Source organism: Ambystoma mexicanum, chromosome 3p, assembly GCF_040938575.1.
Source record: "Ambystoma mexicanum isolate Mex_15411 chromosome 3p, UKY_AmexF1_1, whole genome shotgun sequence".
NCBI classification, from domain to species: Eukaryota; Metazoa; Chordata; class Amphibia; order Caudata; family Ambystomatidae; genus Ambystoma; species Ambystoma mexicanum.
In genome coordinates this window covers 390,671,604-390,698,684 of record NC_090925.1, presented here as the reverse complement: position 1 = coordinate 390,698,684, position 27,081 = coordinate 390,671,604, and the positions used below count along the sequence as shown (strand labels likewise).

At 44.9% G+C, this 27,081-nt stretch overlaps 1 protein-coding gene across 1 annotated transcript in view; it reads right to left on the bottom strand.

The window, feature by feature from the left end:
- Window positions 1-672: 672 nt before the first annotated feature.
- Window positions 673-27,081, bottom strand: part of LOC138579901 (piezo-type mechanosensitive ion channel component 2-like) — a 2,232,767-nt gene continuing 2,206,358 nt past the window's right edge. The window contains exon 53 of the mRNA XM_069650129.1: window positions 673-3,556. Coding sequence (XP_069506230.1) covers window positions 3,301-3,556 — 256 coding nt within the window. The 3' untranslated portion in view covers window positions 673-3,300. The remainder of the gene's footprint in view (window positions 3,557-27,081) is intronic.

Genomic DNA, 27,081 nt, shown 5'->3' with positions numbered 1-27,081 from the left:
AAAGGTAACCAAGGCTAAAGGTACTTTAACTAGTTGGGCTTCACACGATAGACACCAGGCCTCCCCTCTTCCTTTCTCCAATGATGCTGTGAGGTATCCTTGGTGCAAATTATTAGTACTAATAATAGCTCGACCCTCATTGGTAGAGAAATCGTCCTCTGGTAATCTTTGATGGGTCTTCTGCAAGAGAACAAGATCTTAATCTGCTCTCTGATGACCCCTTAGAGGCTGTGTCGCAGGTGCCTCCCCCCTCTACCTTGCTGCCTCTCCTAACTTTTACCATCAAAAATAATAATCAGGGTAAAACTAAGGCCCACCCCCATATCAGTCGGTCAGAATTCTTATCCTTGATTCAGAAAATGCTACCATTAAGGATTTTAGATTCCTGAGATTTTTATTTTATTGAACCAATTAGGGACACTTAGTCCCAGCTCAGCAGAATTCACTGCAACACAAATGAGACAACACAATTGAGTAGTTTAACAGGAGCTTGGCTATGCTGGTCAGGTCTAACATGGCAACATATTTCTTGTGATGAATAGGTGATAATGAGTTTTTCTCCCTAATGAATTTCACCTTTGGTCGCGTCCCCTTGGGTAGTGGTTAAGCCAAGTGAAAACCACATGTAAAGTGTTTAAGGCAAAAAGAAAAATCCCAGTTTTGAGACTGCGCCAAATTTTTAAAACATTATTTATTAATTGAATGCCCTTTAGGATGACACGTGTTTCGGTCCTTTAAGGACCTTTTTCAAATCAGGGCTTAATATGTAAACAAAAAACATTATATAGATGTTTTCCAAACAAAATAACGGTACATTTAGATATAAGTGAAAACAAATATGTTCATTCAACACTTGTGTGCGAGCGCGATACAAATAAAATATCATATCATATCAAAACTCAGGGAGAGCCCGGATTATATGTTGTTATGTTTGATTTCCGGGCAACCTTCGATACTGTAAATAGAGGTAAATTGTGGGACAAAATGTATAAACTAGGCTGCCTGAGAGATTTACTGTTGGCCACTATGGGCCTTCACAAAGATACAATTGTCCAGGTGAGGTTAGATTGCAAGGGTATGGTAACTTTACCCCAAAAAAACGAATCTTGGAGTAAAACAGGGATGTGCCTTGGCCCCCTTGCTTTTTAATATATACCTATCAGAATTGCTGCTCATGCTTGAGAAGGTGCCCAATTGTCCACCAACGATTCTAGGGAATAAGGTTAACTGCCTCCCATATGCGACCAACGTGATTTTGTTTGACCACACCTTCTCGGGATTCAAAAGATCTATGGAAGCATTGTTAAACCTTTCTAATGACCACGGCCTGGTTTTGAATTATGACAAAACCAAGGTCATGTTCCTTTCTCATAATCAGATCAAGGGACCCGTTCTGGTCATCAATGGGAATGTCATAGAACAAGGTGACAGCTTTAAATACCTGGGAGTTGAATTTGCAACCAAACATGACTATTCAGGTCTTGTTGAAGCCAGGAAAAGGAAGGCAACGATAAAGATGAACATGCTCCATAGATGCGTGAAGGCATCATCTGGCTTCAGATTTCAAGGGATACTGGCATTATACAAACAATGTTTTTGTAAATCTGTGTTGTATGGGTTGGATGCTATAGGCATGAGGGACTTCTCCTGGTTAAACTTTCTTGAGGGCAGATTCTGGAGGAAAATGCTGGGGCTTGGCCTCCGGGGTCCCTGGCATCTATGGCACGGAAACGAAGAAACTTGATATTCATTAAGGCTCGTAAGTCTCCAATATGTCCCCTTTTAAATCTGTTGGGTCAACTACCTTCTGGTAGTATTACTTTGACCATGACAGCCTTGAGTCTAGCTAGCTTCTACACTATTGGCTGGAGCCCACATTGGGACGACAACTTATACGTTTTGACCAAAAAAATCAACCGTTAAGTTGGCCCAATGGGATTGGTGTACCAACTATATTCCCCTCTCTGCACTCAACGGTTACTGCCCTCTTATAAACTCTCTGTCACAAAGCTGAAACATTGTTCTAAGAAGGCATCTGATGTATTGCCAAATAAAGGGCTAGTGATTAAATTATATGGCATGGTATTTGGATATTAATGTGCAAAGCATTGGACATTGGTTGAAATTAAGACTTATGAGCAGCATAGTTAATGCCACAGTTATTCAGTGATGTGAAATATGTTGTGAGGTTCTGAAGACATATTTTATCCAGTGTTTATTTAAACATATTTCGAGATTCATCTCAGAAGAAATGTCTATATCTTGTCGAAACAAACTCAGTAGGACATTAAATAAAGAACAAGATACACTATTGGAAAAAAGTGATTGGGATACCCTTTGAAAAAAGTGTAAATATAAGCACTGCACGTTAAATTAGCTAATGAACAAGAATTGGCAACACTGCAGTAACGTTCTTTAATGCAGAACCTTTAATTTCCTGCTTTCATTTTTCTCACGAGCCATAGTCCTGCCATTCCTTGAGATTTTTGGAAAACTAGTGATTTTCCTCCCCTGCCACATCCGCTACCAAATTGTCCATACATTCTAATACAAATTATGTGAAATACACCAAAAATACTCAATTTCTTCCAAAGCTACTTGGAAGAATCTATCGATTTAAGAGACAATGCAGTCCAATATGAGCTATTTCTTCTCCCAACAGTTGCAGGCACAAGCACAGAACGCAAGTTATCTTGAACGTCCAGAGAGAGGATGACACCAGACTTTGTTCTGAAACACTTGATGAAAAAAATGTTTCAAAGATTCCAGGAGGAAGTACTTAAGTACACTGTGGTTTTCGGTAAAAAGGAAAGAGCAATAATGTTGAATATCCTAAACAAGCAAGACATCTTTCACATTTTTTACTAGATTTTGGGGTACTTGCGATATAAGACATGAATTTACACCAAGATAGTTTGATCCTTGCATTTGCAAAATAACATTTGCTTTTCATGATCATTTCTAGGTAAGTCCAGATGTGCAGTGTTTTTCAGTTCTTTCTTTTGCTTTTTGATTCTCGATGTACATGTGATGGAATGATGCAGCATAATCTCAATCTTGTTACTGCTTTTGTGAAGAAGATTGTTCCCTTCTTTAAAAACACTACCACCTTGGTATTCTTCTGCATGTGTGAGGACGCACACACATGCACACACTTATGTTTTGGATCAACACTATTCCATAGTGTCCCTCTTCCACTGATCTATACAGAAGTGCCTTTCCATATTTAAGTACAAGACCATTTTCTTCATCTGCAATTTGACATGTGCTTGAGTTGCTGGTCATCTGTTACATAGACAATCAATTCTCGTGTTTTTCCCTGGTCCACTTGATCATGGTCTCAGGTGATCTGTACAGGAAGATGAGTTTTGCAAAGAGCTGCTCTTCTAAGTCAAGGTCACCAGTCTCCCTCACCAGGAAGATGTCTGTGCAGAGTTTCAGGATGCGGTCTACATTGGGGAGCTCTTCAAACATTATGGAGCGTGAAATGCCATTGAAGAATTCACGGATGAACTTTCCGATGACCAAGACTACAGACATGTACAGGCCCACAATGCTATGGAAATAGGAGAAAAAAAAGGCGTGAGCTGTGCATTCATAGGCTCCTGATATGGAATTCTGCAAAACACACAAATATATTTTCTGATCTACTTTGCAATAGGTGAATGTTTTTTGGTTCTTTGTGGTTCAGCCAAAGACAAAGTGGTTATAACACATAGCCTGATTTCCCACCCACTGAATACTGCAGCCCAAACCCCTCTCGCTCCTCTACCCATCGAATCCCCTCCCCTGGCTACCCCTTCTGTCCTCGCTAATGAGGAGTCCACTCCCATATACTCTACCCCCACATTGTGAATCGTGACTTGCCTGTTTAAGGTTCACGTGGTGGCCAGAAATCCATGTCATGTTTTGAGACTGTAGTTCCCAAAAGGTTTACAACCCATGGCACCTGGTTCTTGGCCATTTATATCCTGTAACATATATAAAATCGGCCAAGAGCAAAGCTTTGCAGCAGAGGCCTGAGGCAGAGTAGCCAACCATATTGTCTCTGAGACCAGGAAGGAGCCCTTGATTTCAAATCGCCACAGTGATTTACAGGTGAGTCTCTTCAGCTAATGAAGGCAGATCATATCAGAGACTCTCTGCTGAGCAGCCCCATGAGGAAGGAGCTGGATGCTTCTGGGCTCAGAAATGTGGAGAACACAGGAGACATTAGTCGGTGACTCCTAAATATCGTAACAACCGGGGTTGAAGCAGTGGGAAAGCGTGTTCCTCTACACCAAACAGCACACACACCTAGCAGCCAATTCTAAGAATAAACTAAATCTAGACCGAAAGTTAATTTTTTCAGGCTTTTAATACTAAATCTAAATAACCAAACCTAGTTCAATAACTGCAGAATTGGGCATGTACAAAATAAATACTTTATTTGCACTTCTCAACTGGCATGTGCACAAAACACATGGGCATCAATAATGCCCAGATCAATGGAACTGTGTTAAACGTTAATGGCAATACAGCTTCAGGACTAAGAACATCTATCACAGTGTCTCAAAGATGTTGTATCAGTCAAATTACTTCCCCTTGTGCAGAGAATATTTATTAACTAATTTGGAGAAAAATCCCAAAACTGAACAAATCTGAGACTGTGAAGTTTAACGTTTAACGAAGCATCACCTGTAGTTCCATCAAGAGATGTCTCCAGTCCCTCCCCCCAGGGCAAAATCAGTGAGACTATTCCTGGCGGCACTCAGCTGAGTTGAGGGATTCTCTTTAAGCTGCCTCTGGATTCGATTAGGCATAAAGTTGTCAAACTGATCATGTACACATATTTTACATTTTTCAAGTGAGTCAAACAAGTAAAAGACTCCACCCAGTTTAGTTTAACCTCTTTGCAGTAATTTAAGCATTCACTCTTCCCCATAATCAAAATACTCAATTATATAGCTCTGATGGTTAGATATATAGAGTTAAAAATCGCTGAAGTTTCAGCAGTAACCTCTTTAAAGCTATTTTCAATCCTTCCCATATAATGTAATCTGTATGTCCTGTGATTGCTATCTCATTTGTCAAACAAGACGCTTAAAATTGCAAAATCGTTGTGGTGGTTTTGGTAGCAATGGTCTCTGCTCATTGTCAACTGAGCTGTGACTAGTCATTTAAGGCTAGATGACTTCTACAGAATAACAAAGTTTGGTCACATTGGTCTCGACCCATGAGTCGGCCCCAATTTGGTGTTCCTCCGATAATTATTATTTCTGAGAAAAACTGAAAAATCAAGAAAACAACATCAGAACAAGACCTTATAGTAGTCCTTGGAACTGTTTTAATGGGATCTAAGTGAATACTGCGAAAAAATTATCCTGAACATGAAAGTGTCGAATTTCTTTTTTTTCTCTCACACATGTTACTGCACTTATGTGCGGGGGGAGACGCCCCGAAGCCCCCCATAATCCCCTCAATTGATATCATAACCCCCCCACATACATTTGCAGTGAAATATGCAGTGCGAAATTCATTTTTTTTGTGTTCAGAATTTTCATGTTTGGTATTTTATTACGATACCTTTTAATGTTGATAGTTAGCATGCCCAGATTCCGGTCAGTGCCACCAAAATTACTATCAAATTAGGGAAAGCCAGGCTGTATGGTCATTGCACATATTGGCCTGTAAGGGACCTGTGATCCAATCTATCAGCGGTCTATATCAAGAAATGATCACAATGGTTTTTGGCCAAATTCCATGAAAAACAAGATGCTTGCTGTTCACCTACAATTTCTGTAAATCGAAAAAAGGGTATGTGCTCACCTTCATTATGAAGTATTTTTATTTTTAGTCCTAAATAGGGAAATGCAGAGCTTTACTTATCCTAGAAGGTGCTGCTATGGCCAATATAAGCTCAGCAATTTGCAAGGCCTAGAAATAATATGTTTGATATATAGGTTATCTCATGACCTGAATAACAGGCACCAATGTTAAATGATTAACCTTATTATAGAAAGCAGTGTGCAATTTGGTGCCTTTTACAAACATCAAACACATGGAAACACTACAATGGAGCTATGTAGTACCACGTTACATGTGGTTTTTTAGTACAACCTATTTATTGATATGATATTTTATTTATATCGCGCTCATTCACAGGTGTTTCATAGCGCGACCAGGCAGAGGGAGGGGAACAGGGGCGAACAAAAACAACGATCTTACTAGGCCCAGTGACATTGAGAATTTAAATGTAATAGACCATGCACAATTTCAGTGTCTTTTTTTAAGCTGATATTTGTGCCATTGTAGTTCCAATGTGTCTAATACACTTAGGAAAGCATTTCTAAAAGCAGATGTAGAAACAGGTATTTACAACATTTGTCATAACAATTTTATAAATCCAATTATTTGAAATCCTTCCCTAAGTGCACATGATGTGGATAATAATTGAAAGGCGGTCTTGCATCCAGAATAGTTGTTGTGGCAAACACTGGTTTGTCTATTATTCCATGTTTTAATTTTAATGGTGGGACTGATCTGAGAACAAAACAGGATCTTATCCAGGGATGGCCTATTAGCACGAGAAGTAAGTTAAATAGCACAAAGTTTACAACGCAACTCAGATCTTTGGAACCCACTAGTTGTAAGATCCATTCACCTTTTTGAAAAGACAGTCACCATGAAGAGTTCAGTTTTAACTAAAAACATAGTCCTAGAACGCAAAGGTCATATCTCTTGATCTGTTATCATTTCTCTGATACCTTTCATTTTTGTGAACTGTGGCAAAGCCCCTAGCTTGTCCCTTAAAGTGGGCAGTGGGGTTCAAGGGTTGCAGGGGCCACCACCCTCTGGGTGATGCTGGGGCCAGGGTTGGTATGGGGAGGGTCCACTGACTAACCTGCCAAACGAAACAAGATCTTCATATGTGCACTCCAGGCCTAGCTGGCTCCTAGTGTGGGAGGCAGAGTATGATGAGAACACTAAAAGGTCTATGGGCCTTTTAAGACAGGATCAATGGTTGCTGAACACTTCGGTTAATACCCTCACTACCAGTTAAGAAGCAGAGACAGGTCTCACCGCTGCAACGTTGAGAGCGGCCAGAGATCCCGTGGCCCCACAAACCAGGCCAGTTTTGATCATGACATGAATGTGTAGGAGCCGTAAAGTAAAATGGCTGACTTGGCTTTACAGGCTCAGACCACGTAACAGAAGGAAACGCATGACAGGATTACACACACCTGGATTCAACAGGCACTTATGTCACTCCCAAACCCCGCAGATCAAAGATGATCAGACCCAGATGCAGACCCCTGAGAATAGCCCATAAAAAGGAGGTGGGAACAAGGGTCTATAAAAGCAGACCAGGGGAAGCTGTTAGCATGGGTGTTTGGAGTCAGGGCAGGAAAGGGTTTGGTGCGAGTTGGAAGAGAAGATCATGGCAAAGACAGAGTAGGTGGGAGACAGAGGAGGAGAAAAGGAGGTTGAGAAATATAGAGGAGGAGTGCAGGAACATCACAGGTGAGGAGGCTGGGATGCAAAATAGCAAGTAGGAGTGAGGTAGCATCAAGGTTGAGGAGGTTGGGGAAAGAAGTCCTGAGGGGGAGTGGAGAAACATCAGAGGTCAGAAGTGAGAGATTGGGCAGTGTATTAAGGAGGTGAGAAGGAACAACAGGGAGGAGGAATCAGTCAGTAGATAGGAGTAGAGGTGGACGAACATCCGAGGCAGAGGAGTATCAAAGGGGTATAGACGGCAGGTAAAGTCAGGACCCATTGAGCCAGAAGTAAGAGAAGAATAAATTACTTACCTCTAGGTAATGCTCTTTATGATGGTGTTTCCTACCACAGATTCCTCATCTATGATATTTTATCTCCAGTGCCAGCTGCATCCAGAAACATGTTTGCCACCATGGGCCCTGCATGGATCTGCTTGGTGCCTCTGTGTGCCCAGCACCAAATGTAATGTTGGGGCCAGTTTTGCTCGTGGGTGCCTTTTCACCCGCCAGATCGGAATGGTGCCGGTGCATCCGGCCACCCCATTCCCATTGAGCCCTACTGGGCTTAAATGGGAATGGGGAATAAAAGTTTCCTACCGCTGGCAATGAGGAAATACAGGGTCCGCCAGAGTTGTTATGGCCCTGTATTTCCCCATTGCCAGGGGCCGGCAGCTTACCGGTTTTACTGGCAAGGATACCGCCAAACTTGTAATGAGGCCCATGGTCTTTGTGGCCACAGCTCTGCCAGCATGAGCACCAATATAACCCACAAAAAGCTGGCCATCTTTCCTGACATCTCTCGTCCAAGAGACTTAGTAGCCAAGGGCCTGCTATAGGTCCTGCTAATTGACTCACTCCTTCACCTTGGAAGCGTGAGGCAGAGGGAAAAAAGAGGAGATGGATGTTCTTAGAGAGATGATAATCTGACAGTAGTATCCAGCACCACAGCGCAGAAGCCAAAAGTAAATTTGGCCAAGGTGCAAGACACATTATCTGCCCTCACAGCAAGAGTACCCGAGTCAAACACTTTGCTCCCCCATGCATCTTGCTTCTTACTCTCCCTGTTGGGGGCATAGAACCACATAGATGTCTGGAAGGCATGGGTGGAGAGAAAACCCTGATCAGAGGGTGCTGGGCAGTCTATCTTCATCAGGTCTCAGTCCACAGCCAAGACCAAGGCTGGCTACTCCCAAGCCTGTAAGACCGAGGAATTTAAGGTTGGCCTTGATCACCTTTATTCCCTCAGTACTGGGCAAGTGTTTTCTGGACCTAGCAAACAGCACAGTGGCCATGTACTTCCTCAACAAACAAGGCGATGTGTGGTCATTGCCTCTGTGCAGAGAGGCAATGCAACTATGGTTTTAGTACCTGGAGAACTGTCTCTGACGGCAGCCAAACTAGCCAGAACAGAAAATGTCATAGATGACATCTTGAGCAGACAAACAGACTCCCACAAGTGGGTGCTCTTTCAGGAAGTTTTGGAGGAGATCTTTTTCTGGAGGCCTCCTCAAGTGGACCTCTTTAGCTTCCAGTGTGAACAAAAAGTGTGAGCTGTTCTGCTGTAGGGAATTCCGCAGCAGGGAGCTCGGGGGGTTGTATTGAAGATAGAGTGAGACTTCAACCTCCTCCATGCATTCCGACCGATTCCTGTTGTTTTGCTAGTTCTCAAGAGGCTATGGATATTTCGGGACCCAATGATTTTGATTTTTCCAGGCTGGGCTGAGAGTTATCCATCAAGAGATTGTCTGTTTTGACACACACAGACCCTTTCTGGACACGGAGAAAGTCACAAAGAGTTGGTCATCGTGCCTGAATTCCGATGCCCTAGCCACATAAAATCTGACAGCACTCTTATGGTCCAGTCTGTGCAGACTCTCCTCATCTTAAGAAGGATGTGGAAAAGGATACAACACTCGCAAATCAATTCTCTGGGTCAAGTGGAATTGAAATACCACTCTAGGTAGGAATTTAGGGCTCACCTTGAGTGAAGCTTTCTGCTTGAAGAAAAGCAAGAAAGGTGGCTTGCAGGAGAAGGCCTGCAGCTAACTTACATGTCTTGCTGGCGTGATCGCCACCAGGAAAGCTGTTTTCATGGTGAGTAGCTGATAGAACATAATGCACAGGCTCCAACAGAGCTGTCATCAAGAATGTCAAGACTAAGTTTAGGTCCCAGACTGTAACCAAAAACATGGTAGGCAACAAACTATTTAAAAGGCCCTTCAGGAATTGGGTCATAGCCAGAATTGCGAACAAGGATCCTTCATCCAGAGACCTCTTAAAAACAGACAAAGCCACCAAGTAGCATTTGACTGTACCTATCTGAAGGACTGAAGAGGCCAGTGATGGAAGGAACTCCATCAGTGCAGTGGTGGGGCAAGCGATAGGGTCTATCCTGCATTTCCTGCACCAAGCCTTGAATTTTCTCCATCTGCATGCATAACAGAGATCTCGTAGATGGTCTGCGTGCAGGCAGTAGCACCTCAAGTACCACTTCTGAAAGTCTCAGTCATCATAGCTCATCCTCTCAAGAGCCATGCATGTAGGAGGAGGGATTCTGGTTTCCGGTGAAGCACCCAACCTTCTGAATGGGATGGGCAGTCTGGCCGTTGAGGCAACTGGAATGTGGGCAGCTGGGATTTACTTGAGCAAAACCGTCCGCACTTCACGTTGGACTTTGTGGCCCACTGAGCGAAGATCTCCTCAAGAACTTCCTGGCACTCTTCCCACATGTGTGAGACTGTACTCTGTCTGCTCAATTCATCCGCCTGCCTGTTCTTTGCTCCTTGTAGGTGTACAGCTCATGCCGAGATCTGGTTCTCCAGCAACCAGAACCACAGTTGTAGCACCTCCTTGCATAGGGGCAATGACCGACCCCCCCACCTCCTGTTTGTTGAGGTAGTCCATGGCCGCTATGTTGTCTGTCAGAACAAGGACGTGTTTCCCCTTGAGGAAGGGATCAAAGTACATCATGGCTAACCTGATCGCTGGCAACTCCACCCTGCTGATGTGTCAATGACATTTCACTGGTAACAAAAGGCTGCTCACCTGCAGGTCCCCACAGTGAGCGCCCCAACCCTTCAACAACGCATCCGTCACTACCTGGGCCTGGGCCCTGGCTCACGGAGGCCAAAAGGGTTCTCCTGTCATCATGTTCTCTTTGCTGGTCCACCACAATAAGTCGCTGGCCACTGACCTCGACACCTTGAGAATGTCCTTCATGGCATTGAAGTACTGGAACCATTGATTCATCAACAGTAAATGCAGGGATTTAAATATAGTATTTATTTTATTGTATAGAGGAATAATGCTGTTTTGATCACAAAAGAACGTACAATAGATAATAAATCAGATTAGACGGTAAGCGGTGAGCTTCTTACAATGGGGTGAGTTTGAGGGACAGCCTGACCAAGTTGCGGAGGGGAGTAAATGGAACAGTCACCGGGGACAATACATAAGTGGACATACATACATTAAGGACAACGAACATTGGACATGTATAAGGGCAGGTAGGCAGTATGGCCAGTTTTGCTTCGGATGTGACTATGATGCGTGAAGTGCTAGAGTGGCGGCAGAGGAAGGTTAGAGGCGAGGGAAAAATGTTAGCTAGCAGGGAGATGAGAGGTAGGTTAAGAGGGTAACTCAGAGTCGAAGAGGTTGGCTTTGAGTTTGGTTTTGAACAAATCTGTGTGGACTGTGTTTCGGATGTCCCGAGGAAGACAATTCCCAACAATTGGAGCAAGAAGAGAGAAAGAGCAGAAGCGAGAGGAAGCACAGGGAGGGCAAGGAACCACAAGGGCAGATGAGGAGGCAGAACAGAGATTATGAGAAGGCTTGTAGAGTTGGATAGACGAGGATAGATACAGTGGTGCCTTACCATGGACAGATTTGTGAACCAGGAGAAGAAATTCAAATCTGGCCCTGTTTTGCATCGTCAGCCATCCAGCCTGGTGACAGTATGAGGAAGTAGGTGTGAAGTGTGGCAGTTCAAAGAGAATCCTGGTAGCAAAGTTAATTTATATTTTATATTTTGTTTATTTATATAGTGCGCCTGGCCCAAAGGCATGTGGGCGCATATCTGGAGTTATAATGAACACATTTACAAACAAGGTACAGAATATATAGAACAATGTAGAATGTACAAACATGAAATACAAAGAGTAGATGTAGAGAATATATACATTCAAGGTTACAAAATTACATACAGGTGATGTACAATGAGGCAGTCACAATGCGTGCTGGGCAATGGCGTCGTCGAGGTGCAGAGTCTTAGATAGCCCGATTGTCTTGAGCAGAGATCCACAGTTTGGCTTTGCTCTTGAAGGATTGAAAGGAAGGTTCTGATCTGAGGTGGTTGGGCAGGGTATTCCACAATTTGGTAGCTAGGACCGGGAAACTAACCCTAGCAGCTCTCTGAAGCTTGAACCTGGGAAGGGAGAGGCAATGGGCTTGGGCAGCTCTCTGAGGTTGGGTGTGAATCGGCTGGCCAGGTAGGTGGGAGCCTGGTTGGCCAGACACTTTTGGGTGAGGGCAAGCTTTTTCAGGGAGATTATCTGCGCTACCGACAGCCATCATAGATTACGTCTAAATTCAGAGATGTGCTGATTCCTAGGAATATTTAGGGCAGCTCTGATCGCGTTGTTCTGTGTCACTTGAAGTTTATTTAAGTTACGTTGGCTAGTCCCTAGATAAAGGGCATTACAATAGTCAATCTTTGACATAATAAGTGTTCTAGCAAGAGTAGTGCAATTAGCAGTAGTCAGGAAGGGTCTGCAAGCTGTGATGAGTTTGAACGTATAGGCAGAGGCTGAACTAACAGCATTGGTTTGTCTGGACAGTGATAGTGTAGAATCAAGGTAGATGTCTAGGTTTTAGTGTCATTGGATACCTTGATGGTGTTGCTGTCAATGGTGAACGACTTGAATGAGGGATCTAATTTATTAAGACGTTGATGGGACCCCAGGATAAGGAGTTCCGTCTTATCATCGTTGAGGCAAAGCTTGTGTTGAGCCATCCACGCCTGAACAAGCAGACATGATTCAAGGATTTGGTGTCCGCTGCGTGGTCACCAGTGATAGGGATGAGTATCTGGGTATCATCAGCGTAATTGTTGTAGGTGACACCCAGATAATCAAGAATATCGAAAAGTGGTTTGGTGAATACGTTATAAAGTGTCAGAGACACACAAGATCCTTGAGGGACACCGCAGTTAATGGGAGAAGGCTCAGCTGATGCTGAGAGGTAGAATACCCGCATAGATCTATTATCAAGAAAGGATCTAATCCAGGAGCTGGCAGAATTAGAGAAGTGTATAAATCAGAATAAAGTATTGCTGTGCCCAGGGTTTTTAAAGCAGACGGTTTAGATTTAGTAACTTCTTCTTGCCAACCCCCCATCTAACAAAAAATGTATTGATGCAAATCGCATTTGTTCCTTTGACAAGGGGAAGAAAATACCAGAGAGACAAACAAATACTAAATTGATTCTGTATTTGGTTGCACAAATAAATAAAGTGACTGCTAAATAATGATATGCAAAAAACACATACAATAAAGAGCAACAAGCATACAAGTAGTGTAGGTAGATACAAAGAACAAAAAAATATATTATTGGCAATTAGCTTGTGAATCAAGGAAAAAAACCTGAAAAACAAAAACCTATACACTCATGTTTAATAATCATAAAGGTATAGGCTTTAAACAGAAATTAAGGAAAAAAGAAGGGGAAACGAACGGATAGGAAAAGGGAAAAGTAGCAAAAGCGTTGAAAATCAATAAGTGATAGTAAAAAGGGAAAGCACATAGTCATTCTTGTCCTAACATAATACTGTGAAATAATCACTGAGCTGAACAATCCTTATATAGTTCATGATTTTAAATTATCACTTTGTCAGTCCCAATTCTAATCTAGAGGTGAGTTCAGAAAAAGCAAAAAAAGCAATGGCGGTACATCTCGGGAATAGCTTCGTTTTCCGAGGTCAGGTTTGCCAAAGCAGTGGGGGAACTTGATTAGGGGCGGGAATTATTGTGTTAGTATGTAAGAAAGGCCTGCAAGCCCCTCACAGATATTGTGTTTCGGCTGTAAGGACCAAATTGATATGGAAAGTAAAAGATTCCGCCTTCATCAGGGCCGCAGTTGTGAAGTCCTGCAGTGCATAAAAGGAAAGGAAAACAATACATCCAAGAGTTGTTGGTATCTGGTGAGCTTGTTACAAGTTAGGAATAGATGGTTTAATAGAGAAAGGAGAATCTCTATACGAAAATTATATTTAGTATGTTAGTTGTCAAATTCTTTCTACTGTGACTGCCTAGCCACCAGTGGAAGAGATAGAAAAGAGGTGAGGGTTTTCTATCCTGTGTCCCATGCAGCGGAGTTTCAAAAAGTGCACCATCCTCCTGGCCATGAGGAACACTGGGAAAACTGGTCTTTGGTAGAAGTATATGGGGAAAGGTGTGGGTACCTCTATGGGAGAGAAAAGCATCTGAAGGAGAGCCTCATGAGTTCATCCCGCTCGATTGGACGCTTCTGTTGTGGAAGTGCTAGGTAGCCGGGTTCATGCAGCACTTTTTAGAGATTCGATTACGGGTGCCGTGCGGTATCTCTGAAATGGTCGCTGGAAGCCTGCAAGTTCGGCATGAATGACTGCAGAGGAAAAGGGGAAAATAGTGTTGAGCAACGGTACAGAGTTAAGATTTATGTCAGAAGAAGAACGGAGGAGCTGTTTTGGCGTGTGAGCACGATGGCATAAAACTAACAGGGTAATTTGGGAAGGGGTTCTTGGTTTTATATATAAAAAAATATATATATATAGCTTTGTCAGTTGCGCGGACGAGTTTCCTTCTCTCTCATCAGGTTGTGTGGAGACCGAGAGAAAATGGGACGGTAGCTTGTACCGGTGAGGAGAATTAGAGAAGTGGGCAGCTGATTTGAGATGCAGGCAAAGGATTTGGTGGTTAACCAAATCAAAGGCTCCTAAGAGATCAAGTAATAGTAGAAGGGCCAGTTTCCCGTTATCTTTCAGTTCCTCAATTTGAGTTTTTGAATCAATGAGGGCGGTTTCGATACCGTGCCTAGGCCGGAAGCCCCATTGCCAAAGGCCAAGGAGTTTGTTGGATTCCAAGTAACCCTGGATCTGCATATAAGCAGCTCAGTCCAGTATTTTGATCAGGAACCGTACAGTGGTGATGGGCCTGTAATTTGTGGGTATGTTCGGATTGAGGGTAGGTTTTTTGAGAAGGGGAATGACCCATGCGTCCTTAAGGTTATCCGGGACGATGCCTGTTTTGAAGGACGAATTTATGAAAGCAGTGATGAAAGGGGCTAGTTCATGTGAGGCCTCCTTAATAATAGGGGCTGGGCAGGTGTCGACTTGGCAGTTGGAGGGTTTGAGTTTGTTAATAATGCTTTCAACCTCTGTGATGGTTAGTGGAGAGAAGCTGAAAGGGTTATAGGTTTGAGTGGTGGGGGTATTCGTGCTAGTATGGAGGTTGAGCTACTGGTCTATATGAAGGCAACTTTGTTTGGTGTTGATTTTGGATTGGAGAGTGGCGATTTTGACCAGGAGCGCTTTTTGTATATTCGAGAACCAAGTGCTGTCATTTGAGTTCTTTCAGAATCTTGAAAAGCTCTTTGGTGTTGGAATCCGCTTACATAATGAGCTTGTTGTATGTGTCTTTTTTAGGTTGGAAGATAGACTCTTTGTAGTTGAGTGACGCTATAATGAAGCTGTCCTTGTTGGCATCAGAAGGATGACTTTTCCAACGGGTGTCAGCATTTTGTGTTTCTTTTCGTAGCACTCTCAAGTGTGGCGTGAACCAAGAGTGGAGGTGTGTACTTGAGCCAGCCTTGCATTGTGCCTGTACCACAGGAGGAGCAGGAGCCCTCCTTCACTGCAGGAGCAGTGCCCTCACCCTGAACGAGACCCTGGGGCAACATCCGGACGAAAAGGTAGGCCCCTGGGCTTATTCTGCTGCCTATTGCAAATTGCAGCTCTCACCGTGCTGACCGATGCGATATTCGCAAAAAATCTTCACAATTTATTCTCTGTGCACCTGATTGCCTGAATCCAGTCTTCGCCTTGTTTCATTTCAAGAAAACAACACTGATTGCCTATCAGTGTGCTGACCACCATTGTTTGCCACAAGGCCCAGGCAGTTAAAAATGGCTGCTCGCCTCTATTGCAGCCTTTTCCTGACTTCCTACCAGGACCCGCAACACGATGTGATTGGTCACCAGCTCTACATCAGAGCCTATCCCCCGACGGCACACACAAAACACTTCCAATGTCTTGAGCCTGCCTTGCATTGTGCCTGTACCATAGGAGGAGCAGGAGTCCTCCCTCACTACAGGAGCAGTGCCCTCACCCTGGAGGAGACCTTCGGGCAACATCCAGATGTGAAGGTAGACCCCTGGGCTTATTCTGCTGCCTATTGCAAATTGCAGCTCTCACCCCGCTGACCGCCGCAACATGCGCTAAAGATTCTTCACAATTTATTCTTTGTGCACCTGATTGCCTGAATCCAGTCTTTGCCTCGCTCCGTTTCAAGAAAACAACAGTGATTGCCTATCAGTGAGTGGCCACCATTGATTGCCACGAGGCCCAGGCAGTTAAAAATGGCTGCTTGCTTCTACTGACTTCCTACCAGGACCTGCAACACGACGTGATTGGTCACCAGCTCTACATTAGAGCCTATCCCCCACCAGCAGGCGAACGGCCGGCCCACCCACAAAGGCACACACAATAAGACACTTCCCCTTTCCAGAGCCTGACAGAGCCCAGGGCCAGGAACTCTGCATTTCCGTTTGCAGTACAGCCGTGCCACCTCAACTGGGTTACCCATTCTGTACTTGGTAAGCGCCATGAACTCCTGTGTCTCTGTTGCATTTGACTTGGTTTTAATCAATCCACAGGCATCAATCCAGAACCAGCATTTCATCGATCACCTCCCACCTGCACTCTTACTCTTCTCCCTTTGATCGGGTTCTGGACCTCCTAACGTACGCTAACCTGATTACACCTTGGCAATGTATCTTCCAGCATTATCTTGATTTCATGCTCTTTAATGTATGCATTACCTGAGTTGTATGCTCCTGAACTACACCGACGTTGTATTTGTCCGCCACCACTACTGTTTGCCAATGCCAAATGCGTTTGTCTTATTCTGTCTAATCGCTCCGTAGGCGAGCCGCTCTGCTCTACTACCATATTTTTGATATCTGTCTTAACTCGTACAACTCTGAACAACCACTGCCGATGCAACGCCACTCCCTATAGTAATTGCGTTCATTGACCTTAATTACTTTTGCATCTCGTTGCCAATATACCATTATGATTAGCAACTCCATTGCGCTATACAAATGTGGTCTGTGCTGCTTATACAATACATTGACTATTCGTATCTGATTACCTCACGACACGTACGCTAACCTCTTCTGATCTAGCCTCTGTTGTTACTTTGTATTTCGCTGCCTCTATACCTCTTATTAATAGTAACTTCACTGGGTTACGCAACCGCAGCCATTGATGCCTTTGCAATATTTTGACTTGCCCTATCTGACTGTCATCTGTATGCTAACGTGAACTGACCTAGCCAGTTGCTGTTACCACATTGCTACTGGATGCTAGCCTTAGCTATTATACCTTCCTATCAGCATTTACTACTCCTTCTTCAGCCACTACTTCCCAGCAAAGCTATAATCATTTGTGTTCACTTTTAGACCGCTGGAGCACCTCAGTTGTACATTCAGTTAGTAACTGCCTCTTCAAACTTCTTCAGCCCTACACTGCGCTTCCACTTCGCCCACCATCCTGACATATGGATGCTAACTATGCTCTCACCATCTATCACAATACCCACAGATGTTAATCATACTGCTAACACCCTTGGCCTGGACACTCATCCATAGCCACAGCACCCCTCCACCTCAGACTACCACCCCAGAGATATTTAATCTCATTATGTCTAACCCAGTTAGCGGCGCTAATTACAACTGGCCATCTCGTCAGAGAGCTCCCACCCAAGCCCTTACCTCTGGACGGCACCTTAACAGCAACACATTGCCAATTACCACACCTCCACCTACCAATCACTTTGCTACCAAATCCACACCTAATCAACCATGTGCCCTGCACCTAAGGAACACTAGACTTGGTTCCAGATTCCCTCGTGCAGTTTGCCATTCACACAAGTCCATTACTACTTCGAAATCTCCACCATACAGCCAGCGACAACCTGAGTCCATCAACTCCTCTCCCATGTCCACTTCCGACACGCTGATTAAGGGTGCCTTGGTCAACGCCAGGTCCCTCCCTGCCCACATCTTAGACATCACAGTCTTTATCACTACTTAAGATCTTGACTTCCTGGCCATTATACAGACCTGGTTACATGCAGCCTCTGGACCACTACTATCCCTCGCCATACCTACTGGCTATTCCATCATTAGATGTCACCGCAACACCAAACAATCTAACGGTGGTGGAGTTGCCTTTATCCACAAAAGTTCTCTCACCCTCAGAGCTATCCCCAATCAACAGATTCCATCAGCAGAGTTACTATCAGTCAAACTTCCCATTTCAACCAATCAAACTGCTACCTTACATCTCACCTACAGGCCGCCTGGACCTGTCACCAACGACATTACGTCCATACTAGTAGATAAATCTAAGACTAAATCTCAAATTATCCTACTTGGGGATCTTAACCTGGGCTTCCAAGATCCTAACGACCCCAATGCTTTGGACATTGCCAACACTCTAACTGATTTGGGCTTCTCCCACCACATTCAAGAACCCACTCACATCAAAGAGAGAACTCTTGACTGGTTAGTCGATCTAAAATGCAGCATTATCCTACAGTCCAATCTACCTTGTGTTTGGTCAGACCATCATATAATTACCTTCAATATCAACGCTAACGACCAACGCCCCAAACACGATATTGCTCCTGCAATTTGTACTAGAAACAAATGGGACATAACAAGTGATAAATTGCTCCCACTTATCCTTCCCATTCTAAGCCAAGTGTCACCATCTTGCACTGACTCCACAGTATTAGTTGATATCTTCAACCACACTATGCTCAAAGCAATGAACGCCATTGCCCCTATCAAACTTAGGAAACCGAAAGCAGGTACACGCCTCAACTCTGATCTTGTCGAGAGGCCAGAAAGCATAGTTGGGGAGACCAAAGAGGATGCTGGCACAGTAGTCCAGTTTAGAGAAGACAAGAGTGGTTAAGAGATGCTTGCCAGTGTTAAAAGGAAGGAGGTGCCTGATTTTCCTAATATTTAGGAGGTTGAAATGAGCTTCTGTTCCAGTTTTGGAGATGAAAGTAGAGAGGGTGTGAGAAGGGTCAGAGATGACGCTGGGGTTTCTAGCTGAAGAAGAGTAGGGGACAGTGTCAAGTGGGAACTGGATAGGCAGAGGAAGAGATGAGAGAGAGAGCTTTTGGCAGGGAAGAACAGCACCTATGTTTTGGTTGAGTTTGACATCAGAGAGTGAAAATCCATCTAATATTTAATGGCAGAGAAACAACTGGACATTTTGATAGAGAGATCAGAGGAGAGTTCAGGAAAAGAGAAGAAGATTTGGGTGTTGTCCACGAAGAGTTGGTAGGAGAACCCAAAGAAGGAGATTAGTGCCCCATGAGCAGAGGGGTAGTGTGTAAAGAGGAGCGGACCCCAGACAGAGCCTTGTGGAACAGCAACAGTTAGAGGAGTGAGTTGAAAGGTGTTGTTGCTCCAGGAGACAGAATTGGTGAGGTGCAAGGTAGGATTCAGTCCAGGCAAGGGCTTGATCGCAAATCCCAAGAAGAGATTATTAAGGAGATCTGAGTGATCTTCAGTGTCAAAGGCTGCAGACAGGTCAAGGAGAATTAGGATTAAGGATAGGTTGGGAGTTTAGCAAAGGCGATTAAGTTGGACACATTCATGAGAGCAGTTTGCATGGATTGACAGTAGCGGAAACCTGCTTGTACGGGGTCTCGAAGTTTGTGGATGTCTAAGAAATTAGTAAGACAACACAACCCGTTCAAACACTTTAGAGCAGTGTAGAAGCGGGTTTTATTTATTCATTTTAGTTTTCAACTTTTAACATTATTTGTCAATTGTCCTTGTGAACAAAACATTGTCTATTACTTTTGAATCAAATCTGTAAAATTAAATCGATCAATCAAACATGCACATAGGCCATAGAAAGCTTGAAAAATGGTAAAACTCGATAAATCAATTTATGTAAAAATGTTTTATGAAAAATTGTAAAATTGTAATATTGCAAAATTGGGAAAGATTAATGTATTTTGTAATGAAGAACTTTTTTGAAAGGTTGAATTTATTCAGCCTACCAAAATAAATAAATAAAAAAGCAGTGTAGAAGGAGAGACACAGGGCAAAAGTTAGCCTGTAGGTTCAAGTCCGCCCCTTGTTTTTTTAGGAGAGGTATGATCGTGGCTGTTGTGAAAACAGAGGAAAAGGAAGCAGAGTCGAAGGACAGATTGAAGAGTTCAGCGAGGTGAGAGGACAGTAAAGCGGCACTAGGCTTGACTAGCTAAGGAGCAAGGGGCTTTGATGGGGCACAAGAGGGGTTAGCCTTCATCAGCACAGATAGCACTTCGTAAGTATTAGTGTGACTAAAGTGGGAGATATAGGCAGAGGATGATGGTAGAGTAGGCGGAGTGTACAATGTAGGAGGAGGGAGTGTGAGGAAGGTCAGGAGAGAGTCTCTAATTTTGGAAATGTTTGCAACAGCGTATTCAGCTAGGTCATTAGCTGTGAGAGTGGAGTTGATAGCCATAGACTTAGGAGGAGTGAGTTTAGAGCGCCCTGTAGCCTGCAACGATGGTTGGAGTGAGAGTCAATGAGGGTTAGGTAGAATTCTCTTTTCACTCCATCAAGAGTGGACTTGAGAGTGTTCAGGACAGAGAGGTAGAGTTGCAGGTCCTCATGCTCGTGGATACTCCACCATTTGCACAGCAGCCGACGCATGTCTGTGCAGAGAGAGTGTATGAATGGTGTGACCCATGCTTGAGGATGCTGAGATTTGGTGATGAAAGCAAGTAGTAGGAAGTGAAAGGAGAATGAGTAATATAGTAGGGATTGAAAGCTGGAGAAGGCTGTATTGGTGGAGGAGGTATTGGGTGTGAAGGAGGAGAGTGAGACTGTAGGTCAGAGAGAAAGGGGGGAATGGAAGAAGGTTTACATTTGCTTTTATTAATAGATGAAGCAAGTGGCAAGGAAAGGTCAGAGGGTGAAAAGGAAATGGCGGAAAGGAGATGGCGGTGGACACAATTGAGTGATCAGATATGGATGGTGTGATAGTAGTATTAGTGGCTGAAAGAGAGGTGGAGATGAATAAGAGACCCAAAGAGTTACCCCCTATGTGAATAGTAAGGTTATGGATAGAGTGGAGAGTGTGGTCACTAAGAAAAGACTGAAGTTCAGATTTCTGACGCGTGGTTGGAGAGGGAAGGTTAAAGTCACCTAAGAGAATGAGGCGATGTTTAGTGAAAGAGAATCAAGGAGTTGCCCAAGATCATCAAAGAATGGGCCAGTGGGACCAGGAAGGCAATAGATGGAGATTATGTGAGCCGAGTGAGGCAGAACAATAGTATAGATGGTGAATTAAAAAGAGGTAGGAGAGGATATGGCATTGGAGATTTGTGAGTTATTGAGGCGGGAAAAGAGTAGTTGTCCGACGTCTCAACCTCTGCCAGTCAATTGAGGAGAGTGAATGAAGGATAATTTAGAGTCGTGTAGGGCCACCAAAGTGGCCGTGTCAGATGGTGAAATCCAGGTTTCAGTGATAGCAAGAAGGTCTAGGGGAGGAGTGCTGGAGTGAAAGTAGTCAGTGATAAATGAAGTTTTGTTGCATACAGACTGAACATTCCATAGTGGAATGTTCAGTTGATGAGGTAAGGAAGAGTAGAGAAGTTGAGTCTCAGAGGAAGAGAGGTGAGGTGGATAGGTGTTAGAGGAGGTATGGTTGGCTCGCAGGCTTTGTTTGTTGGGAGGAGGTTGAGGAGAGATGGAGTAGTGGGAGTCTCGAGTTGGGAGTTTTATAATAGGGATAGAAAAGGAGGAAGTTGTGTGATTGGAGAAAGCGTAGGGAGAGGTGAGTAGGAGGAGCAGAAGGAGAGCAGGGGTGAATGAATTATAGGTGAGTAGCACAGTTTTGAGAGACATTACAGAAATTAGGAAGCTTGGGGTACTCACAGGTGCAACAGGGAGATAGGCAAAAGCAAAGGCTTAGGCTAATAGGCAAAGAGGCTGGTCAATGGCTAGTCTTCACCCTTCAATGGGAAAGAGGCTGGCCAAAGGACGGTTTTCACCGTTCACTGGGAAAGAGGCTGGTCAATGGCTGATCTTCACCCTTCACTGTTCCACCATTAACTTGGACGCTCCCAGGAATTACAAAGGGATAAAACATGCTCTTATCACCTGATTGCCTAATCCGTCAGTGGTGGGTCTCTCTGATATTGTTCCTGGTGTTGCTGGGATGAGGCAATTTCTTCCTGATTGGTGTTCCCAGAGAAACCTCTTGTGGCCTTCGGCTGGAGATGGAGTTGATCCAAGATGGCTACAGGAAGTGATGTCACCAATCCAAGATGGCCACTGGCAGTGATGTTCCAGACAGAAAGTGAAGTCAAAAACCAGAAGGGATTACACACACTCTTGTCACCTGATCGCCTAGACCATCAGTGGTTGGTCTCTGATATTGTTCCTGGTATTGCGGCAATGAGGTGATTTCTTCCTCATTGGTGTTCCCAGAGAAGTCTATTGTGGACTTCAGCTGGAGTTGATGTCACCAATCTAAGATGATCACATGTGCAGTCTGGCTTCTGTCAACAGAAAAATGCAGGAAGCCATGAGACCTAGGAGACAGAGGAAAGAAGCCGCTGGTAGACTGTCGTCGCTCTCGAAAAGCTTGACCATTTGCCTGACACTGGTGACTTTCTTTGGGAGGAATTGCCTTCCCCACCCATATGTCCAGGACTGCGTAGGTGAACTGGAGCTTCTGCATTGGTGTGACTTGGGACTTCTGGAAATTTAGGGAGAAGCCCAACCTGTGAAGCAATGAGCAGGTTTCCTCGAGCTCCGCCGATACCTGCTCTGGGGACTTCCCTCAGATCATCCAGTTGTCCAGGTACGGGAATACGTGAACACCGGATCTCCTGATGTGCGCCGCCACCACTGCCATCAGCTTGGTGAAGACCCTGGGCGCGGAGGTTAAGCCAAAAGAGAGCACCTTGAATTGATGAGTGTCACTGATGAAAAACCTGAGGAAAAGCAGTGATCCGATGGATCAGCACATGAAAATAAGCGTCCTGAAGATCCAGCGACACCAACCAGTCCTGAAGTTGCAGAGCCTGGAGAATTTCTTTCAACGTCATCATTTTTAATTTGTCTTTCCTCAGGAACTTGTTCAAGACCCTGAGGTCCAAAATGGGTAGGAGTCCTGCTCCTTTCTTGGGTAACAGAAAATAACGGGAAAAAGAGCCTGATTCTCATTGCTCAGGTGGCACCTCTTCCATGGCACCCTTTAGTAACAGGGCTCTCAGTATTTCCTGGAACTCCTGTTCCGGCTGTTGCTTAATGGGGGGGGCATGTCTGGCAGTTTGTTTAAAAATGGCAGACAGCAGCCCCATTCAACTAGCTGCTGTGCCCAGGCGCCAGAGGTTATCTCCTTCCACTGAAGCAAGTGCTCGGAAAATCACCCTCCAACCGGAGAAATATGTGGAGAGAACTCAAAGCGGCTTAGTGGGTGCTGACGTCACTTCCGTAGCTGCTGCTGTCTGATGGCTCCTAGATGCCCCTGTGCTCTGTCCAGGAAACAAGAAATGCCTCTGCTCATGCCTGGCTTTCGGGAGCTGTGCCCTCTTTCCAAAAGACTGTACTGCTTGTGGGCTCTTCCCTAGAGAAGAAGCCAAAACACTGCTTCGCAGGTTGCTGCACAGCTATGCCTAGTGATTTGGCAGCTAATTTAGAAACCTTGAATTTCTCAAAGAATTCTGGCCTTTCGGGCCAAACAAGTGCTCACTGTTGAAAGCTATGTCCAAGAGCTTAGCTTGAAAATTTGGCGAGAAACCCAAGCTGTGAAGGTAGACTGACCTCCTTAACACAATGGATGATCCCACAGCACGGCCTATGCAATCTGCAGGGCTTGGCATGCCACCTCTTTGCCATCTTCAACGATCTGCAGGAGCCCATCCTTCATCTCACTAGCCGGGATGTGATCTTCTGCTTTCGCTATGAGTCTCCACACTCCTTGGGAGTACTTAGCGAAAGAACATGATGCGTTGACTGCCTTTAAGGCAGAGGCGAAAATCTTGTTAGCTAGGGCATCAGTTTTCTTAGATTCCCTATCTACAGGCGGGTGAGAGGTGGATGTGGCTGGTGTGGAGCTTACTGTAGCGACTTGTAACACTAGGCCTTCTGGTTTGGGATGAGAAGACATGAAAGGCAAATCACCCCTAGCCAGCTTGTATTTCTTGGTAAGCTCCGTATCCACAGCTGGAGTGGAGTAAGGTCTCAGCCATAATGTTGAAATGGGGTATGAGATGGCCACATTAAAAGGCAATGCCCTCTCCATTCGCTGTTCTTAATCAAGGATTTCTGTGAGTTCATAGGCTGACAGGGGATTTGCTGGTGCACCTCTTCTCTCTCGATCATTCCTGTCTATCCGCGATTCAGGATTGGTGCTTCTCCAAAAATCTCTGCCTTAATGCCAGTAAGACGGAGATCCTTCTCATTGGGACCCCTTCTCCTGCGTTCCCCCTCTCACTCTGGCATCTCTCCTTGGGCCCTATTCCTTCACTTTCCTGTGAGGCTAAAAACCTTGGTGTCATTTTCGACTCCACTCTCTCCTTCACCCCACACATCTCAGACCTCGCCAAGAAGTCCCACTACCAGCTGCACCTCCTCAGAGGTATTCTTCCTTTTCTCACTTTCCCGCAGAAGTTCACTGTCTACAGAGCCCTGGTTTTCTCCAGGCTGGAATACTGCAACAGCCTCTTTCTCAATCTGCCTTCTGCTACTCACCGCCCCCTGCAACTAATCCAGAACAGGACTGCAAGACTTATCCTTGGCCTCATGCCCAGGGACCATATCTCACCAGCACTGGAATCTCTCCACTGGCTCCCCGTGGCTGCAAGGATCAAGTTCAAGACCCTCTGCATCCTCCACAAGGCTTTCTGTGGTAGGGGTCTGCACTACATTCAACTCTCTCTTCCAAAATACCTTCCTTCTCGAGCCATTCGCTCCACTACCCTACCTGTCTACCACACCGACTGGTTGCCTGGCAACCCTCTGAGCGCAACGGGTACCAGGCTCCTGCATGATCAATCTCCCCTGCACTGCCTCAAGGCCACGGTGTACTTAGGGGCTGTAACTGTAACCTCTGCAGTCCCCTGCCTCCCTGCACTTACCCAAATCTGCGCTGCCCTGGTTGCACTTGCTCAGAGCATTGCTGCCATGATTGCCCTTCCCCTCCCTCTTGCTGGCGCTTCCCCCTTTTCCTCCCTTCTGCACTTTGCTACTGTCGCGATCTGAATGTCACAAGGCCTAGTAAGATCATTGGATTGTCCTCCCTCTTTCTTCGTTCCCTTGTCTTGTCGCACCTAGAAACACTTCTGTACAGGCGTGTTATAAATGACTTCTCATATCATATCATTCCCCTGGACATCCGAGAAACAGTCCACATGGATTTGTTCAAAACCAAACTAAAAGCCTACCTTCTCACCACCGAGTTGCCCTCTTACCCTACCTCTCATCTGGCTGCTAGCTAACATTTTTCCCTCACTTCTGACCTGCCTCTGTCCCTTACTTCCTCTGCTTCCACTCTACAACTTCAGCCATCCTGCTCACATACCGAGCACAGCTGGCCATAATGCCCACCTGCACTTAAAAATGTCCAATGTTTGTTATCCTTAATCTATGTATGTCTACTTATGTACTGTCCCCGGTGACTGTTCTATTTACCCACTTGCCCCCACAATCTGGTCAGAACGTCTTTAAACTCACATCATTGTAAGAAGCTCACCACTTCCCATCAAATCTGATTTCTTATCTAGTGTACGATCTTTTGTGATCAAAAGAGCATTGTTCCTCTTGTATATAAATACATTAATGAAATAAATGAACTACTATTTTTGCCTTCTTTCATTGTGGCCTGTGTCACTGGAATTATATAACTCTGCTTTTGGTGCTTTGTTTCTGCTCTGAAACAGAACATGTTTGATGCTAGCTAGTGATATTATCGTTCCCCAAAATGTTGTCCACAGAAACAGAGACAAAACAATCATGCAGAAATGTAAAAACAGTGGCGCATATTGTTCTTCTTCGGCACATAATGTAATTCTGCATTCTAATTAAAAAGAATATCATGGCGAAAGGGTGGTTGGGGAGGACTAGGAGGTGAGGGCGGGGCTTTCAGAGGGTGCACCCTGAAAGGGTTAGTAGACCAACTGCATTCCTTCCTTCCTGTGTGCATATGTATTCCATTCTGTTTCTTTTGCAATGAAATCAATACACAATGTTAAAAATTTACTTCACAGTTTAAAGCGATGCTGCACACTGTATTTCACTGGCCTGTGTGGGTCTCCTGTGAAAACATAAAATCCAGCTTTAAATGGTTGAATTCCTGAACAGTTAAGGACCTCTTGTGCGGGGAGTTCAAACCTCTGACATTTAGCAAGAAGCTGTGTTGGGCCCTAGGTGTGGAACATTCTAAGCTAAGCTCTGTTATTTTTTCTGATATCTTTCTTTTCTTTAGTGCAAGGTCACAGGATTGGGTTGTTGAAGTGAAGCCCACACCTCCTTGTGGTATGATCTGGAAATATCCTGGATACCTCGCTATGGTTTGTTTTACACAATGGATTTTCCACACAGTCTTCGGTTTAGTGATAATTCCAATTGATTTTATTCATCCATTTCTTTAAGTGCACAGGCTCGTAGTCCCATTGGTGGTCAGCCGACACGTGTTTCGACCCGTGGGTCTTTATCAAGGCTAATGGTAGAAAGTGGAGGCCCCGGTGAGGTCCTGTGGGATGGTCAAGTGCCCTCAGGCATCGCGCCGGATCTCGTGGGTCTAGATGGCATTATTAGGAGAGGGCGCCTCTGGGTGCAGCACGGCTGGGTGTCCAGAGGCCGTTGCATTGCTTTACTTGGGGAGAGCAGGGCTCAAATACAGTATAAATTATGCCAACCCGGAGCGGCACACCTGTCTGGCCCGCTCTCCTTTCCGTAGGTGGATGAGGGCTGTGGCTGTCTACCGTTGAGTTACGGCTGTCATGGGGGCGGGCCTCCGTTTCGCTTTCCCATATCCGGAATCACTGGTATCCCTCAGTTACTCTTTCCTCACCCCCGCTCATAAGGGGGGGGGGTTTGTCAAGGGCGGCCTCCCGCACCACAGTAGGTCCACCAACCAGCTTGCAATTTCAAGACCTCTGTGGGGGAAGGGGGTCTCTGGGTGCCGTCGTGCTGGGTGGCCGGAAGCAGACACAGCGCTGTACTTAGGGAGAACGGGGCTCTGTTTTCGATTAAATGATGCAATCCATGGTGGTGTACCTATCTTCGTCCCTCTCCTCTCGGTGGGAGGAGAGGCACTGGC